Source organism: Chrysochloris asiatica, unplaced genomic scaffold (assembly GCF_000296735.1).
Source record: "Chrysochloris asiatica unplaced genomic scaffold, ChrAsi1.0 scaffold00033, whole genome shotgun sequence".
Classification (NCBI taxonomy): domain Eukaryota; kingdom Metazoa; phylum Chordata; class Mammalia; order Afrosoricida; family Chrysochloridae; genus Chrysochloris; species Chrysochloris asiatica.
Genome location: NW_006408551.1, coordinates 13,708,499 through 13,726,516, shown reverse-complemented (window position 1 = coordinate 13,726,516; position 18,018 = coordinate 13,708,499). Strand labels below are relative to the sequence as shown.

Below are 18,018 nucleotides of genomic sequence, written 5' to 3'. Positions count from 1 at the left end.
GCTGGTAGTTTCGAACTGCTGACCTTACAGTTCACAGCCCGATTCGTAACCACTACGCTACCAGAGCTCCTTATACTTTCCATAATATCTTACAATCTGTTTTTGCACTAATATTTTATGACCATTTTCCTTTGTCTTTAAATAATTTTCAGGATTTTTCATCAGACAGAAGATAAATAAATAAATGAAAGTCTGGTGATGCTTTTCTGTCGACTCAGGACACTGTCCTCCCTCTTGGGAATCTGCAGTTAAAACAGCAGATGGATGCCAAGAGAAAAGCCCTACTGTTTTTGGAATTAGTATCATTTCAGCTTGTAAAGCTATTCTCTGCATAAGATATTTTTCTTAGAACTTGAAAGGTTCAGAAGAAGTTTCCCAATCGTTTTTGCTCTAAACCCTTTGGCAAGACTCTGGGAAACAAAAACTTTCTGGTCCTGAAGCAAATACCCATTAGCAAGGTGATGAACTATACTCAGTTCAGAAGTTTATCTCTGTAATCTTTTCTGCACTTTTCTCATAAGACCATGTTCAGCCTAGGAACAAGGTCTTCAGAATCCTCCTTTGCAAAACCTCAGGTAGTTGAAGCTGGGACTACTCACATATCCTGTACCACTATGTACTGGTGAGGTACAAGCCCATCAATCCCGTTGTGTCTGCCTTCCCACCAGTCCTCAGATGCACGGTGATACAGCAGCAGGGAGGCGCCCTTCTTGAAAGACAGTTCTCTGGCAGACCGCCCAACATAGTCAAACTTGGCTATGGCTTCTATTGGTTCACATTCTATAGAAAACAGACCAGAAAACAGTGAGGGACAGAGTTGGTAAAGGCATCATACACCATCAGAAAGGTTTATATGAAGTCTTAGAAATAAGCAAAGCTGTTTAATACCCAGACTGAACAGGGTGATAAGCAATTAATGAGGGCATGAAAAAATAGAGGCTTTAAAGAGATACAGAAAAATACTCATATACTGTTACCGATTTCTCAGACCCAAAACAAAACATGGACATTAGATTTAAATTTCTACAACATCTTTCTAGATCTAGAAATAAACATCTTAAACTTTGTAATGCGATACATAAAATCTTTTCTTGGACTATAGTAACTTCCACAATTGCTCCAAAGTTATTTTGACATTGATAGCATTTTCCTTGCAACATGTTAATACCATCTATAACATGTCTCTCCGGACACATATAAAGTTTATGGTTTATTAGCTTATTTTAAAGAAAATCAGGGTTACAAAATCACCATGTTAAAAGCCATTCATATACATTTAATTTTATCATGTACTTTTCTAGAATTGTCATTCAAATCCTTAAACTTCCACTAATAGTAATGACAACCTTGTCTTCTTTGGAATCATAAACATATTCAAATCTGCACTATGAAATTAGCATCAGGTGGCCCTTAATGTTAACCAAAAGACTGGATTAAAAAAAAAATCTACTTTCTGGAGATCAAAGGATACTCAAGGGATTTTCACTCTGTGAAAATCTCCAATATCCAAAGGTTACATACCACGAGATCTCGTTTATATCACATTCTTGAAATGACATAATTACAGAAATGGAGAACATGGGGTGAGTGGATGTGGCTGTGGAAGGGCAGTCAAGGGATCCTAATGGTGAAACGTCTCTATTTTCTGATTGTGATGGTGGCCACACATGATCAAATGACAGAAAACTAAATACACAAGTGCACAGAAACTGGCGAAACTGGAATATGCTTCATGGAATGTATCAGTGGCAATATCTTGGTTGTGACATGGTACTGCAACTATGCAAGATGTTACTATTGAGGAATATTGGGTAAAAGGTGCATGGAATCTTGCCATTATATTTCTTACAACTGCATGTGAATCTATAATTACCTCAAAAAAAAAAAAAAAAAAAAAACCACTGGACCAATAAAGAACACTCTTATCAACGGCAGTCACAGCAATTTCTCTTATGCCGTCTTTTGTTATAAAAAAAAAAAAAAAAGACACAGAATTCTGAGCCTAATGTAGGAGTTTTCCTTTTGTTCAATTCTGACCACAAATACTGAAGAGAAATAAAGGGACAAACTCAATGAAACAATGATAAATTATAATGAGATGTTTTTGTGATTTAGCATGTTCAAGATACCCTCTTTGAAGCCTTATGGTCTTTCCTCCTCTCTGCCAGTGCACCAGCCATTCCCATCACTGCCATCAGTTACAGCGACATGTTGTTGGTGTTAAGTGCTGGTGAATCAGAGCAGCTGGTGGATTCAAACTGCTGACCTTAGGGTTAACAGTTCAATGCTTACCTACAGTTACTTCAACATTTGTTGTTGTTAAGTGCCACTGAGTTGGTTCCAATTCAAAGCGACACTACACAGGGTTTCCAAGGAGTGGCTGGTGGGTTTGAACCACCAATCTTGTGTGGTAGCAATCCAGTGTTACAGAGACACACCAGAACTCCTACATCACCATGTTGTTGTTGTTGTTGAGTGCCATCAAGTCAGTTCTGACTCACAGCAACTCTGTATAGGGTTTCTGAGGAGTGGTTGGTTGGTTTGAACTGCCAACCTTGGGGTGAGCAGTCCAGTGCTTATCCTATAGTACTACACCAGGACTCCATAGGGGATTAAATTAATAATCAATAATGAACAGAACTGAACAGGGCCAAGACACATGGCAAATGCTTGTTGTTGTTGTGAAGTACCGTCGAGCGACCCTGAGGAGCAGCTGGTGAGCTTGAACTGCCGACCTTGCAGTTCAAACGGCTTTGCAGTCTGGCGCATTAACCCACAGCGCCACACTTATAGGAGTACAATTCTGCAACAGCATTTCCTCATTTTCCAAAAACTAAGCTTGTATTCGTTTACAAATATTCTAAAGTATGTATACACATAATAGATTAAAACTGAAATAAAAACAACTTGCCTACTTTTCCCTTGACAGTTATTGTTCTTAAGCGCTGTTGAGTCAGTTCTGACTCATTGCGACCCTGTAGAGACTTTCTGAGGGCCAGCTAGTGAGCTTGAACCGCTGACCTTGAGGTTCAAACCAACCTTACAGTTCAGCACATTAACTTACAGTGCCACACCAGGACTTCTTTGATAACAGACCTTCCAATCTCAAAAATTCCACCCCCAAAATCTGCTTGTAGGCAAAAAGCATAAAAACATATAAGGAAAAAGCATAAAAACAAACAAATTGAAAACCTTAGGTTTTACCTTTGAAGAGCCTAGGGGAATTTTACGTAAGCATAACATTCTAAATAAACACAAAGAAAAATACCACTTTTTTTTTTTTTTTTTTTTTAAAGGATATACTGTTCTCTGGTAGCGTAGTGGTTATGAATCAGGCTGCGAACCGCAAGGTCAGCAGTTTGAAACTACCAGCTGTTCCATGGGAGAAAGATGAGGCTTTCTGCTCCTGTAAAGATTTACAGCCTCAGAAACCTTATGCAGGGTCACTATGAGTCGGAACCAACTCCACGGCACATAACAACAACAATAACAACAACAAATTCCGTTGTTGTTAAGTGCTGTACCGTCAAGTTGGTTCCAACTCATAGCAACCCTGTATACAGCTTCTGAGGAGCAGCTGGTGAGCGGGAACTTGAAGTTCAAACCGACCTTGCAGTCCACTGCATTAACCCACAGCACCACACACTTAGTGACATGTAATTTGTAAGCTTCTGTGTGTGTGTGTATTTGTTGTAGTTTTAAAGTGCTGTCAAATCGATTCTGACTCATAGCGACCCTATTCACTGTTTTCAAGACTGTACAACTCTGCTGGAGCAGAAAGCCTAATTTTTTGCAGGATGGCTGGTAGATTCAAACAGCATGTTGACTGTATGATTTGTAGAACATGTTCATATATTTATATTGGGTTTAACTAGGAAAATTGAAATGATTCCAGCATATGACATAATATATTTATAACATCTGCATAAAAAGGAAATAAAAAACCATCAATGATCTTTATTGCCATTCAATTATACACTGTCATTGTTGGCCAGGACTATTTAAGATTACTTACCACATTACTATCAAACTAGCTATATGTATAAAATCATAATTTCATGAATATGATTTTGATGATGGTCATGTCCTCTTTGTATTTTTCAGAAACAACTAGTAACAGGATTAGGATACTGCTAATTTCAGTCAAATGTGGCGAGGTCATAAAAGACTGACAAGATGAATCAGAAATACATTCGGTTGGCAATCCTATTATATCAACCAGTGATTCTCAGCAATTTCATTATTTTGACTTTTTCTACTCCTGTGAAAGCCATTTCACAGTCAAGTCAGTCAATAAGCTATTTACACACAGCCTAGTCTAGTCACTGCAGAACACATGAATCTCAGGGAGTGGTCACACACCACACCCTTCTGTCTCAGCTAGAGAACCACACAATCCTTAAAGGTCTTGCATAACCTGGGTAGAATGCTGCTAGTGATATCAGTACCAATACAATAACAAGAGTGTAGTAGAATCAGTTCATTTTCCTGAGAGGCTATTACAATTTCATGCAAAGGGGAAGAAAAATTCAGCAGAGCCAGTTTCCTGACTGCTTGGTGCTGTCAAGTCTTTTATTTCCATTACTTGTAATTTTACACAAAACATTAGCACATCAGCTTTCTCTTTGGGACCTTGCTGTCCCTGACACATTCCTTTCTAGCTCTGTTACGTTACACAAGATGGTTTTGCACTGTGACAGCCAGCCCTTTGGAAACAAAAGCTGCTCTCTGTAGAGATACCATGGCAGAGAAAACAGAACACTTGGGTGATCAAAGGGCTAATCAATGCTCTAGTTAATTTAGCTACAGAATTCTGGAAGATATCTATGGGAGAGATCATCTGTTCTTTGTAAGCCATGCTTTTCTTTCCAGTAAAAGTCAGACACATATGATCACAATGTTATCTAAAACCCAAACTCAACTCTAAGCAAGTCTGCTCTCTTGTAGTCAGGAGGTAAGAACAATTAACAGATGGCACAGTACTGAGACTGATGTTGGGGTGTTGGGGGAGACAGATGACTGGAGCACTCATCTTGGCTTTTCTTGCTACTAGGGAAAGCAAGGAAACACTTAAACAAGACAGTAGTGAAAAGTGAGACAGAGAAACCCAAGACAAAAGAAAGGATGCTGGCAGAGACAGGGCTCAAAGATGTTCAAAAGCAGTATCACAGAAACAGAAGTTCTTACGTTAAAGACTGTCTTCTCACTTAAGCTTGAAAATGTCCATTTATATTACTTTTATAAAAGGCACAAGAAGTTTTTTGTGTTTTTTTTTTTTTAAAGTAGAGGATGGTGGACACTTGACAATCTGATTATCCTCTTCCTGAAATCAACTAAAATAGCTGAATTAGAAAAGAAAAAAAATTACATCAATGGGCTATTAAGGCAGTGAAGAATACTTCAAGACAAAAAAAAAAAAAAAAAAAAAAAAAAGGCTCAATGGAAGTGGGAACACTAAGAGAGGTAAACAAAACACTAGAACGCTTTGCTCTGAGAGAATTTTTCCAACTGGCTAACTTCAATTTCTTACAGGAGGCCTCGTCAAAAATCCCACTCTCTGGGTCAGAATGGACTAGACAGAAATCTTCTTTGCTCTAGCCCTGAGATAATAATAAACTTCTATCTCAAACTTTGGAAAAAAATGATTTCTGAGAATCCCAACTGCATATTAGTGCTCACGCAGACTTGAAACTTAAATTTATATTACCTAGGAGACAGTTCAAACCACTACCAAAGAAAAAGGAGGCTGTCTGCTCCCATGAGAATTTACATTTACAGCCTCGGAAGCCCTATATAGAGTTGGAACTGAGCAGATGGCAGTAGGTTTGTTTATTTTGGTTTATTATTTTTATTATTTTTTTGGTGTGGCGCTGCAGGTTAATATGCTGAACTGCAAGGTTGGTTTGAATTGCAACGTTGGTGGTTCAAGTCCACCAGCTTTTCCTCAGAAACCCTATACAGGGTTGCTAAGAGTCGGAACCAACTCGACGGCACACTAAAACAGCACCAACAAGAAAACCTTAAGCTAAATGTGTAATGTGGTCCCAGACTGGCTGCACCCACAGCATAAGGACATGAAAAACCTTTCTAGAGTAACTAACCTTCAACTAAGGTCAGAGGAATTTCCCCAGACAAAATCACAGGAAACACACACATGAAAATGGGCAAACAAAACACATTAGAAAATAAGACTCACTGAATGAGAGACCAAAGAGAAACAAATCAGAGAAGACTTCAGACACTAGAATTATTAGAAATATGGCACCATAGGAGAAACGCTCGCCCTCAAGGGTGGTTTGAACTGCAAGGTTGGTGGTTCAAACTCACTAGCTGCTACTTGGAAACCGTAATACAGGGTTTCTATGAGTTGGAACTGGCTCGACAGCACGTAACATCAGAAATCTGACAAAATTTCAAGGATTGATATTATGGATGTCAAGAGCAAGAAATTATAAAAAACAAAAACCCAAGCAGCAGATATGAAAACGAACAGAATCTTAGAAATAAAATACCACTATCTTCTGCTTTTTGAAAGATCACCTCATACCACTTTGCTTTTACAAAAGACTTACATCTGTACTTGTTTTCATGAATCAAAATAAATCCAAAAATGGTAGTTGCTTCTATGAAAATGGAGAAAAGTGAAAAGTCACTAAGCTCCTTCCCCATGATTTCTACTTTATATAGGCTGTGGATCATATTACCATTCCTGCTTTTACTCGATGTCAGCGTTACTTTAGGCTTTATGTGTTTGGTATTATTTGCTGAAAAAAAATAAATTCCCATGTAAATTAATGGTAATTACATTACTTTATACCACTTCAACTTATGAAAGTTTTCATAGGAAGGCTCTACCTTTAGATGGCAGGAGAAACCTGTAATAATCATAATTACAAATAAAAATTCAGTGGATGGGTTTCAAATAGATTTGTCAGTACTGGAAAGATATGAAAAGAATTTGTGGATCCAATTTGTGAACTAATAGAAGAAAATGGATAGGTTCTAAAAATCTCTACGATGAAAGCATATATGTTTATCAGTAAAATAGAATAAATGGCAATATAATATGTTCTTGGATTAGAAGAGTCAGTAGTATAATATCAATTCTCTCTGTATGAAAATGCACAGAATCAGTATAACAAAAACCCAAATGGGTTTTTAGAGCTGTTTGTTTCTAGAGCTTGAAAAACTGAGTGGTCTAAAATTTAAATGGCATTGCCAAGGGATAAGAAATGCCAAGAGAACAAAATGGGAGGTCATGTTTTGTCAAATATCAAGACTTATCAGTCCTGGTGTGGTGCTGTAGGATAAGCACTCAACTGCAAGGTGAGTTTGAACCACACAGTTGGTGGTTCAAATTCTTTAGCCACTCCTTGGGAACCATATACAGAGTCACTGTAAATCAGAACCGACTCAACAACATTTAACAACAACATCTAAATAAGTGACCTATGAACAGATGTATGGATCACTGGGAAACAGTGGATCGTCCAAAAAGACATGCACGTAGATGGTACCTAATTTATAACAGAGGTGAGGAACAGAGGGGAAAGGATGACTGGTGCTGGGGACATTGTATATTCATACTAAAAAAAAAATGACAGGGACTGACCCCTTCCTCACACCATACCCCAAAGTAAAGTCCTGGTGGAAAAAAACCTATGTGAGAAACAAAACCTTCAAGAAAATATGGGAGAATTATCTTCATTACCTCATGGTGCGGAAGGTATTTTTAAAGGCACAAAGTGAAATAATTATAAGGAAAAGACTGATGAATTCAGGAGCCTAAAAACTGATCCCATGTCTAACAAAAAAGATACAGTAAATAGAATGAAAAGACAAGCTAGAGTGGGAGAAGACATTTGCAAAGTACATGCCCATCAATGAACCTGACCCAGAATCCACGAAGAGCTCTTGAAACCAAATAAAAAGACTCAAACAAAACAAACACAAAAGAGCCAGAAGAACCTAATAGTAAAATGAGCAAAAAGACTTGGTAGGGTATACACACTGGAGAAATCCCTGCACAGTTGCAGATGTAACATGTTTACAAAATACTTATTGTGACACTGTCCTTAATTCATCAACAATGGGATAGATAAATACAACAGAATAGTATACACTGTAAAATAAATGATTATATCTGGATTCAATTATATATGAATTTCAGGAACATAATATTCAGTAGAAAAAAAAATCACGAAAACTTTATGACTCCATTTATAGAAAGTTCAAGAAAATGGAATATGAAATAATAAATTGTTTAAAGACACAAACACATAGTGATTACTCTAGAAGAGAAAGTCACTTGCTAGTGGTCCTGTGGGTGTTCCTTGTAACAGTGTTCTTTATATCTTCCACATAATTTATAAACGTTCTATTGCATCTACTGAATATTTAATAATAAGCGATTTTTTAAAAGGACACAGAGAATAAGCACAGGCATACCATCTTCACTGGTGTGGGGCTCTGTACCAGCATCCTGATCCACTTCCTCCAAAGTACCGTGCTCACTGTATGGGCTGTCACTGTGGAGCAGTAATGGAAATTCATATGACACCATATTCATATGACAGTCATGTGATGGAATTAAAAAAAAAGAAAAGAAAAATTGCTACTGTAAAGGGAAGCTTAAAGACTTTGGAATGGGCAAAGAGTTACTGGAGATCCTTTTAATGGAATGGAATGTTAGAGACTCCAGAGGAATATCTGGTCCTATTGTCTTGGTGTAGTGCTATAGGATAAGCACTGGATTGTTAACCCACCAGCCACTCCTCAGAAACCCTCTACAGGGCAGTTATGAGTTGTAACTGACTAAATGGCACAACAACAACATAGGAGTGTGTATACCTTTAGCTTTGACTACGTTATTTTACAACTCTGTAAAGACAGACCCTAACTTATAGGAAACTAATAGCAATGCAAATAATTTTTATCTATAGAAATGTAAATTCGTTGGATCCTGGTGTAATACGATTAATCACTGCCCTTTGAATAGACCAATTTGTGCAAATTCATCTCCACATTCTTTTACTGCATATAAACTGGTGGCTCTTTGACTACTACTTTGAATTGTCTGCAGCATTTTTTTTTCTGGTTCTTTCATTAATTGTGAAACAAATAAAAATGTTGATGCACATCATTTATACCTGTATGAGAAACATAATTTGATTTTCTTTGAAAAATTTGTCCTTTAACACTAACATCATCTCTCTTTAAATGTATACTGATAAATGGAATACATGGGTTGCCAATACAAACCTGACATTACTGTAAAAGCGAATTCATACTGCTGTTTCTAGGGAAGGGCAAAGATGACTACTGTATTATTGACTTTTTATATTAAATGAGCAATGCCCATAGGCAGAGCTGTGTACAGGAAGAAGGACCTAACATAGGGCATGTGTGTCATTGGCTACAACACTCTTTATTATGGGGTTTCACCTGTAAAACCCAGTAGCCACAAGAGGCCCTACCATATAATGAATCAAATATTGATCGCATGTCTACATATTTGCTCTCTGACAAGACAACCGAATTTCCTGATTTAGACAGGATACTTGAAAGTGCTGCAAATGGATAATGCAAAGGTTGGAAATATGAAGCCACCCAGAAGTACATCAGAAGAAAGGGCCTGGTGATCTACTTTCGGGAAATCAGAGCGCACAGTTCTGCTTTGGCACACACGGTGGCGCCATGACTAGGAACTGACTTGATGGCATCCGATTTAAATAGGCCTTTGGCATGAGCCTTAGAACAAATATAATCATGAAAATAAGATTATGTGTCTCAGCAGGGCTGGGTTTTATTCATCTGTTTTTTCCCAGAAGAGTCCCTGGTAGTACAAATAGTTAACATGCTTGGAGGCTAACTAGAAAGTTGGAGGGTTCAGTCTACCCAGAGGAGCTTTGAAAGGCAGGTCTGGTGATCGCCTTATAAAAACACAGTCACTGGAAATCCTATGGATTACATTTATGGAGCACAGTAACTGTTTCCACCACCTGGAAACCATGATACAGGAGAAGGGGAAGGGTTTGTACATGAATTTCCATAATAAGAAACCAGTCTTGTCATGGGTCTTAGTATTGTAACTTATCTCTTTATTATTATTATTATTTTTAATTAGGAGAGTTTGGTGGCTTATGGTCAGTTCTTTCTCACTAGTTAGGTTGATATCTGTACTTCTGTCTTTTTAGAGGAGGGACTAAAATCCTTGGACTTACCAGTAATCGTCTCCAGCCATGCATTTTTCATAAATTGGACCATCCAGCTCTTTAGCATCTGGGAAAATAATCTCATGGTGAATGATGATGGTTTTGACAATTTCATTCACATGAGCTTGGCAAGACACTTGATCCTGTATTTCTGGGACAGGCATCAATGTTGGGCCAAAGCAGATGGCCAGGTTGTAAGGATCCATCATGTTCTCGTCACTGTACTGTGAAAGGCTAGGAAAGGAAGAAAGAAGGCACATAATAACAGCAAGGGGGACAAAAGAGAACAGATATCTAATAAGAGACTTCCTATTCAGAAAACAGGGATCTAAAATAACTTATTTAATTTGTATTATGAGAACAAAATAACATCCTACCTTACTTTTAATTGACTTAGTGAAGTCTCAAAAAAAAAAAGAGTAAAACAACTTACGGTCTTTCAGCTATATAGGACATGAAAGTGGAATGTAAGTCCTATTTTTCAAAGCCACAGGGAGTTTAAAATAATACCTACTACAATGGGGGTCATGATCAAATAAATGTGGTTCATGTATAAACATTAATCTCTAAATGCTGCTTAAACACACTGGGGAGGGACAGGAACAATCTCTATAAAGCTTTACAGTTGTCTTTTTTGTTGTCCCTGCCAAAAATATTTCAGACTTAAGTTTTCTATAAATCTTAAAGAATGCCTGTAAGAAAACGAAGCACCTTTTCTATGTAACCACTATAAGGAAGCAATTAATAACTCCAGGCTTTCTAATCTGCTTTTGGCTAAGACTATACAACAGCTAGTGTCACAAAATATACCATAAATGTAAGACAAGGAAAAGGGCTCCTTAATTCTCTCATTCCGTTTAAGGCTGGAAAAGTAAAACATCGGGGGAGATTTCCAGTTGTCTAGTACTAATTCCTAAAGGCAATCCAATGAATATTTGTGAGTTACTTTTCACAAGTGACTCAAAGTAAGTCAGCTCTTTACTGCTGTGCCTCTAACACACACATTAGAGGCTGTTCTAACGAGACTTTAGAGATGCCACGGTTCAGTGTATAGAATGTCAATCTTGAAAGGGAAATGTAAAATCTAGGTGGACAGGTGACGAACAGAAGGAGAAAAAAGAGAGTCTCAGCTATTTTGTCAGATGGTGACAGAAACAAAGAAATTGAGATATCATGTGGCGTGATACTTTATCCTTTTTTGGAAATAAGATAGTCTTGAAAGTAGGAAATACAAAAGCACAATTTTCACAGTTAACGTATACCTTTCCCTTCTGCCATTTCTCAAAAATGCCATCTTAAAAATTGTTCACAGTAACAGCAAATAATTATCTTGAAAATAGATGCAGGAAAGAGAAATGAGCTTAATTTTCAAAGTAAGAGGGACCTAAGTTTCAAAAGACATTCTATATTCAAGGGATGTCCCAATTAACCTTTCTGGCTCTTAATTTACGGCTGGAATCTAAAGCACAAACATATATTTTAAAAAATGTTATTTCTATGCTTCAATTTTATAATTTGAAAAGAATAGCCTACTCTCTCTTTTCAAAAACTTCTGTCCCAAGCATCCTACCCTTGGGGCTGGGTCCTAATCGCTGGATGAAGGCAGGTATGGGGAGCCAGGGCATCTTGTAGTAGAACTACTGGAAGCAACTCAGCCTTGGGATTCATGGCACCTTTGCCATTTTGTTGCAATCTATGGTGAGGTGGACTCTTGCAGTCCAGTGCTGATCCTACAGTGCCACACCAGGACTCCTAGAAACTGCTTAATTTACAGTGGTGACTTCTGTACAAGTGGGTTCCTACTGCCATTCGTGAGTATTTTTGTCAGCAGGAGAGTCTCCTTCCTTATGGATCTCTGCCAGCATTTCCCAAGTGTATGAGACAGCTACTGGGGTCAACATGATTTCAGAACTAGTCAGCAGGGTTGCATTAACTATCCTTCCCCCACCTCCCTGTAGCTTTTGAGAACTCCAAACCTCTAGTGATATATACACAAATAGCTGCTGCTGAATTCACTCTGACTCATGACACCCTTTTGTACGACAGAACAAAGCACTGCCCGGTCCTGTGCCTTCCTCAGATTGCCAACATTGCTGTGGCTACAGTGCCAAGGGTCCCCTCTGTCTTTCTGTCCCTCTGACATTCTCCTCCAGTGACTGATCCCTCCTGATGGCATGCCCAAAGCAAGCGAGTTGAACAATGCTCTGTTGTAATCTATAAGGTTCTCATTATCTAATTTTTGGAGGCAGATAACCAGGTCTTTCTTCCTAGTCTGTCTAAAAGCTCTGTTGAAACCTGTCCACCATGGGTGATCCTATTGACATGTGAAATGTCAACACAGTTGCTACCACACAACACAACAAGCTGATAGATGGGGTGATGGGCTGATGAAATAGAGAGGAAAAACACCCCAATTTTAGGAAGGCAGAATCCATGCCAGGACAAGAAGACTTTCCACCAAACGTACTTGCCTGACGCTAGAGTTCTTCATTTCTAACTGCTCAACTAAATGATGAATGACAAGGGAACTTGGGGAAGAAGATCTTATCACAGAGTCTATATTTCAGGAAGCAGTGTAACAGAAACCCATGTTGCCTCAAATAAGAGTATGTTGTTAGGTGCCACTGAGTCGGCTTAGACTCATAGTGACCCTGTACAGGGTTCCCAAGGAACAGCTAGTGGGTCTGAACTGCCAACCTTGTGGTTAGCAGTTCAGTGCTTATCCTACAGCACCACACCAGGACTCTAAATTAAGAGTACTGTTTCTTTGAAAATCAGTATAGATTTCTGTTAAATTGTTTTCTAAAATGTTAAATACTTTCATTGTGACAAGGTTTCATTATGTCAAATTTGCAAGAATTCATTTTTGAGTCTGTGATAAATATCATCTGTAATCAGACTTCTCCTCCTCAACCCTTGACTTCAACAATAAAAATCACAGACATTTTCTATAGTGAGAAGATGGTTTAGATTATCTTGACAAAAACATCTATGGAATTATCTTTGGATGAAAGCTGTAAAATATTTATGTTATTGAAAGGTACTGTTTTTAGAAAGATTTGCATATTTTTGCATTTACGGCTATAATTTCATCCCTCAGACAATGACCTAGATATGATGATGAAAAATGTACCTTCAGTCTATATTCAATCATCTTCTCTCCGGTGTTGCTGATAAATGAAACCCAAACGTACATTTCACATAATTCGAGAACAAAGAATTCAGAAGCAGTGTACATGTAATTAGGATGGGAGTTTAGGCAGAACAGTGGAGTACTTACTGGTTGAGGAAGGCAAAGAGGTACCTCATCACTACAAGGACCGACCTGGGCAGGGTCAGAAGGAGTTTGCGGATGTGAACCGCCCTCTCATAGAGATTATCTATTCCTACAGAAAGAATATGACATGATCAGAAATCTTTCCCATAGCATGTTGGAAGGAAAACATTGTAATGCGCATGGTTACAGGTATACAGCTGAACAGGAGCAACACATTCATAACCAATAAAGTGAATCAGTGATTAGCTTGTGTGTACCACTATTTCGGAGGTGGTCTCTGGCCCATCAGTTTCCTGTGATTTCCATGCTCTTGGCCTTGAGTGATTTTGAATTTTCCAGATTTAAGAATCACTTGCACTTGCTGCTAATTTTAAATTGTTCATCTGATATGGTGTCAGCTCCTTTTTGTTGAATGTTAACTAAAGCAGCTTCTTGGGGACACAGCATCAATTCATTAATTTATCATATATTTATTTGGTTTTTACTGCACTAAATTTGGAACTTCTTCTTTGTCTAAATCGATGTAGCATTCTATTTATGTAATTTTTAAAAATTTTGTATTATTTCATTAATCCTCTAAAAGTATTTAGGAAAGACTAGCCGGAAACCCTATCAGGGTCACTATGGGTCGGAACTGACTCGATGGCATTTCACAACAACAACTATGTTTCAAGCACTGGACTAGACCTTAGGGATACAAGCTGCCCTCCTAGAATTGACACCCTGGTGAGGACAGTTATTTAACCCCACATCCTGTCTTCCCTGTTGGGTGGGAAGAAAGCAGTGCTTAGGGCTTCTAATGTATTACTTTACCTCTTTACTAGGAATACAAATTGCCCAAAGCTTCTTAATACCAATTGCTCATGAAAAGTAGCAGAAAAATGAAGGGTTATTGTAATAATAATCCCTTATTTGTGTAATTTTATGTATTTTACAACACATTTTCACATTTGCTATTTAATGTGAATAACAACAGTGTGGAACAGGCCGGACGCACACTGTCAACCTCCTTGACTGAACTAGTGAAACCACCATTTAGTGGACTTGAAGTGAAGAGGAGAAGTGGCTTACCAAGGTTGGATTGCTAGCTACAAGGGGTGGGAAAAGAACCTGTGTTTTCTGTTTCTTAAGTCTTTCTGTCTTTCTTAAAGTTTAAAGTATCTGTATCAAATTCACGTTTAAGCACAAAATTGAGAAAACAATTCAAAGAAAATAATATATGGTATTTGAAAATTTGAGTGTTCTTATAATTCCCTATCACTATATTTGTTTTTTGGTGCTCTTTAGATATTCATGTATCCTACTTGAAAATTTCAGGCCTGAGTTCCAGACTTCATAGTCAATTGATTTTCCTATTTCTCCTCAGGCTTTTTTTTTTTTTTTTTAAATCTGCTACTCATAAGTGTAAGGAGCTCTGGTAGCATAGTGGTTATGAGTCAAGCTGCTAATCTTAAGGTCAGCAATTTGAAACTTGCAACTGTTCCATGAGAGAAAGATGAAGCTTTCTGCTCCCGGAAAGATTCATAGCCTCAAAAATCCTATACAGGGTCACTATGAGTCAGAACTGACTCCAAGGTCAGTGGTTCAAACTCTCCAGCTGCTCCTAGGAAACCTGATCGATACAGGGTCTCTATGACTTGGGGAAACAAGTCCATTCTCAAGGTATGACCATGACTTTTATGAAGATGGCATCTTTGGCATCTTTTCTCTCTTGTGTGAGTCCTATTGCTTATATCTCTGAATATCTCATTGTTAATTTCCTAGCTGAGGCCTATGCTGATCTGGACCATCATTAATATTAACTCCTAACTCAGTTTTCCTTTCCATTATTTCTGTACCAGTGGTTTTCAACTTTGGTGTGGAATCATTTGGGGAGAGTTTTTGCAATGCTGATGGCTATTTTATAGATGAGGTTGAGAACCATTGGTTTAAATACTCATGCCAAGCTTGTTTCTCTGGAAAGTGAAGCGTGCTGACCTCAGTCACTTTCCATTTACTATCAAACTACCAGCCTAACTCTTTTTTTCCTTCGTACAGCTGAAAAGGTGGGAAAAATGCATTAGCACTATTCTCAGTTAACCACTGGAGATCTTCAAAACAACAAATAATTTATCAGCAACATCATCAAGATTCCTGAGAAAAACCACATTCATTCCCACCGTTGAGTACAACACACCTTGAACTGTACCTCTATGGTTGTTTAGAAAACAGAATTTCAGGAACTCTCTAACCAGAATATGAATAAAGCAGTATCATACAATTAGTATTCTTGTAAAATTCCTAATATTTTTATATAAAGTTATAATTAATAACAGATTAATTTCATTAATATTGAAATAGGTACATTTATGTAAGTATTCTGCCTTTCTGACTCCTGGTATGTCACTGTAGGATGAGCACTGGATTGTGAACCACCAGGTCAGCAGTTCAAACCCACCAGCCACTCCTCGGAAACCCTATACAGGGTTGCTATGAGTCAAACCAGCTTTCTGCTCAAGTGCTTATCCTACAATGCACCTTTTAAAATAACCTTTCCAAGTAATGATCTTGATATATTTTTTCCTGAAAAGGTGTAAAGGACTTAAAAACAAAATAAAACAAATGAACAGACAACAAGAAAAAAACAAAACAAAACAGGTGCCTAAATTCACTCAGGCAACCAGAATTCAACAATTAAATTATCAAGATTTCTACCCAACCCAGTCACAAGGTCCCTCAGGATCAAAACATGTCACAGAGTAAGCTGTGTTTTATTTTCCACAACAACTTCAGATGATCCGTAGGGAACCCCACATTGCACAGAGAAGAAAGAAAGATGAAATACCTACAGGTGAAGTGATTTGTTACTGAGCAGTGAGGAGGAGGACTTTTAAATCTATAAATGCAATATATTTAGGCATAGCTGGATTATTATTTCATATGAGAAGTTAACTAGTTAAAAGTTTATTACCTGAAATAACTGATTCTTTTTTTTTTTTAAAAACACCATAGATTTGTAGCTGTTTCAAATTACAGTGTAAAAAGATCATCTAGTACAACTATCGGGCTGCTAATCTCAGGGTCAGCAGTTCAAAATGACCAGCAGTTCCCACGGGAGAAAGATGAGGCGTTCTGCTCCCGTAAAGATTTACAGCCTCGGAAACCCTGTACAGGGTCGCTATGGGTCGGAACCGACTCCACGGCACAGAACAACAAGAGTACAACTATATCTAAAACTATAAAAAGGATATCTACCTAAAAAAATTAAAAAAAAAAATCTCAGATGAAATTATTCATTTTTAAAGTAAACATTGAGATTTAGTAGCATTTATTCCCTTGTTCATTACACATTACGTTTGCCATAAATGATTTTATGTTCATGCCTCAAGCGAAACAGTTTCTAAGTTCAATATATTTATATAAATATTAAACTGTAAAGATGAATTATCCCATTAAAGGTCCCCTGGCTGGCTATAACCTCTACTCTTTTACAACCACATATAAAGTCATAGGGTTATGATTAAAAACAAAACAACTTCTGTCACTGAGATTGAGAATTTGTTTTAACAATGAAGTCTATCCACTCTCCAAGCTAACTCTCACTTTAAGGTTGAGGTCAGCTAATAGGGAGAGGGTTTTGGCAGTTTAAAACTAGATTGGGGATGGAGCCCTAGTGCTATAAAAGGTACTGTCAAGTTGGTTCCAACTCATAGCGAACCTTATGTACAACAGAAAGAAACACTACTGGTCCTGTACTGGTCCTGTACTGGTCCTGTACTGGTCTCACAATCGGTACTGTGTTTGAGCCCATTGTTGTAACCACCATGTCAATCCATCTTCTTGAAGGTCTTCCTCTTTTTCACTGACCCTCTACTTTCCCAAGCATGGTGTCCTTCTCCAGGGACTGGTCCCTCCTGATAACACGTCCAAAGGACGTGAGACGAAGTTTCACCATCCTCACATTTAAGGAGCATCTGGCTGTACTTCTTCCAAAACAGATTTGTTTGTTCATCTGGCAGTCCATGGCATATGCAATAGTCTTCAATATTACTAACCTTTAAAATTTGTCAAATCCCTTGGGGGTAGTCACACTGTAGGCTAGAAGAGGACATGAACATTGCTTCCAAGAAGCTTAAACTCTTGTTTCTCTCAGTTTCAAACTTAGTCCCCCAATTCCTTCAAAGGAAGTTTCAAAATTTTATCTAAGAAGTATTGGAGGGACTCAGCCCTAAAGAGAAATGAGGTTCTTAAACACACTACAACAAAAACGAAGTTTGAAATTGTTACATTGGATGAAATAAGTTACAAAAGGGCAAATATTGTGTAATCTCATTATATGAAAGAGGGAAATATGTAGAGACCAAAGCTTCTTAGTTGTTACCAGGGGTGGCAGGAAGGGAGAAGGGAGTCATTGTTTAGGGGCACTGAGTTTCTGCTAATGGTGCTGGAATGATTTAGAAAGGGACAATGGTGATGGGTATCCAACATGCTGAATGCGATCAATGACACTGAATTATACATGCAAAAACTGAAGAGTTGGCATATGAT

At 37.9% G+C, this 18,018-nt stretch overlaps 1 protein-coding gene across 2 annotated transcripts in view; it reads right to left on the bottom strand.

Annotated features, from left to right (window-relative positions):
* Window positions 1-18,018, bottom strand: part of SRGAP1 (SLIT-ROBO Rho GTPase activating protein 1) — a 404,265-nt gene that overhangs the window by 13,593 nt on the left and 372,654 nt on the right. For both annotated transcript variants that reach the window (XM_006859514.1, XM_006859515.1), the window contains exons 16-19: window positions 13,495-13,600; window positions 10,224-10,448; window positions 8,449-8,528; window positions 600-780 (exon numbers count right to left, since the gene is read on the bottom strand). In XM_006859514.1, the coding sequence (XP_006859576.1) occupies window positions 600-780; window positions 8,449-8,528; window positions 10,224-10,448; window positions 13,495-13,600 (592 nt within the window). The remainder of the gene's footprint in view (window positions 1-599; window positions 781-8,448; window positions 8,529-10,223; window positions 10,449-13,494; window positions 13,601-18,018) is intronic.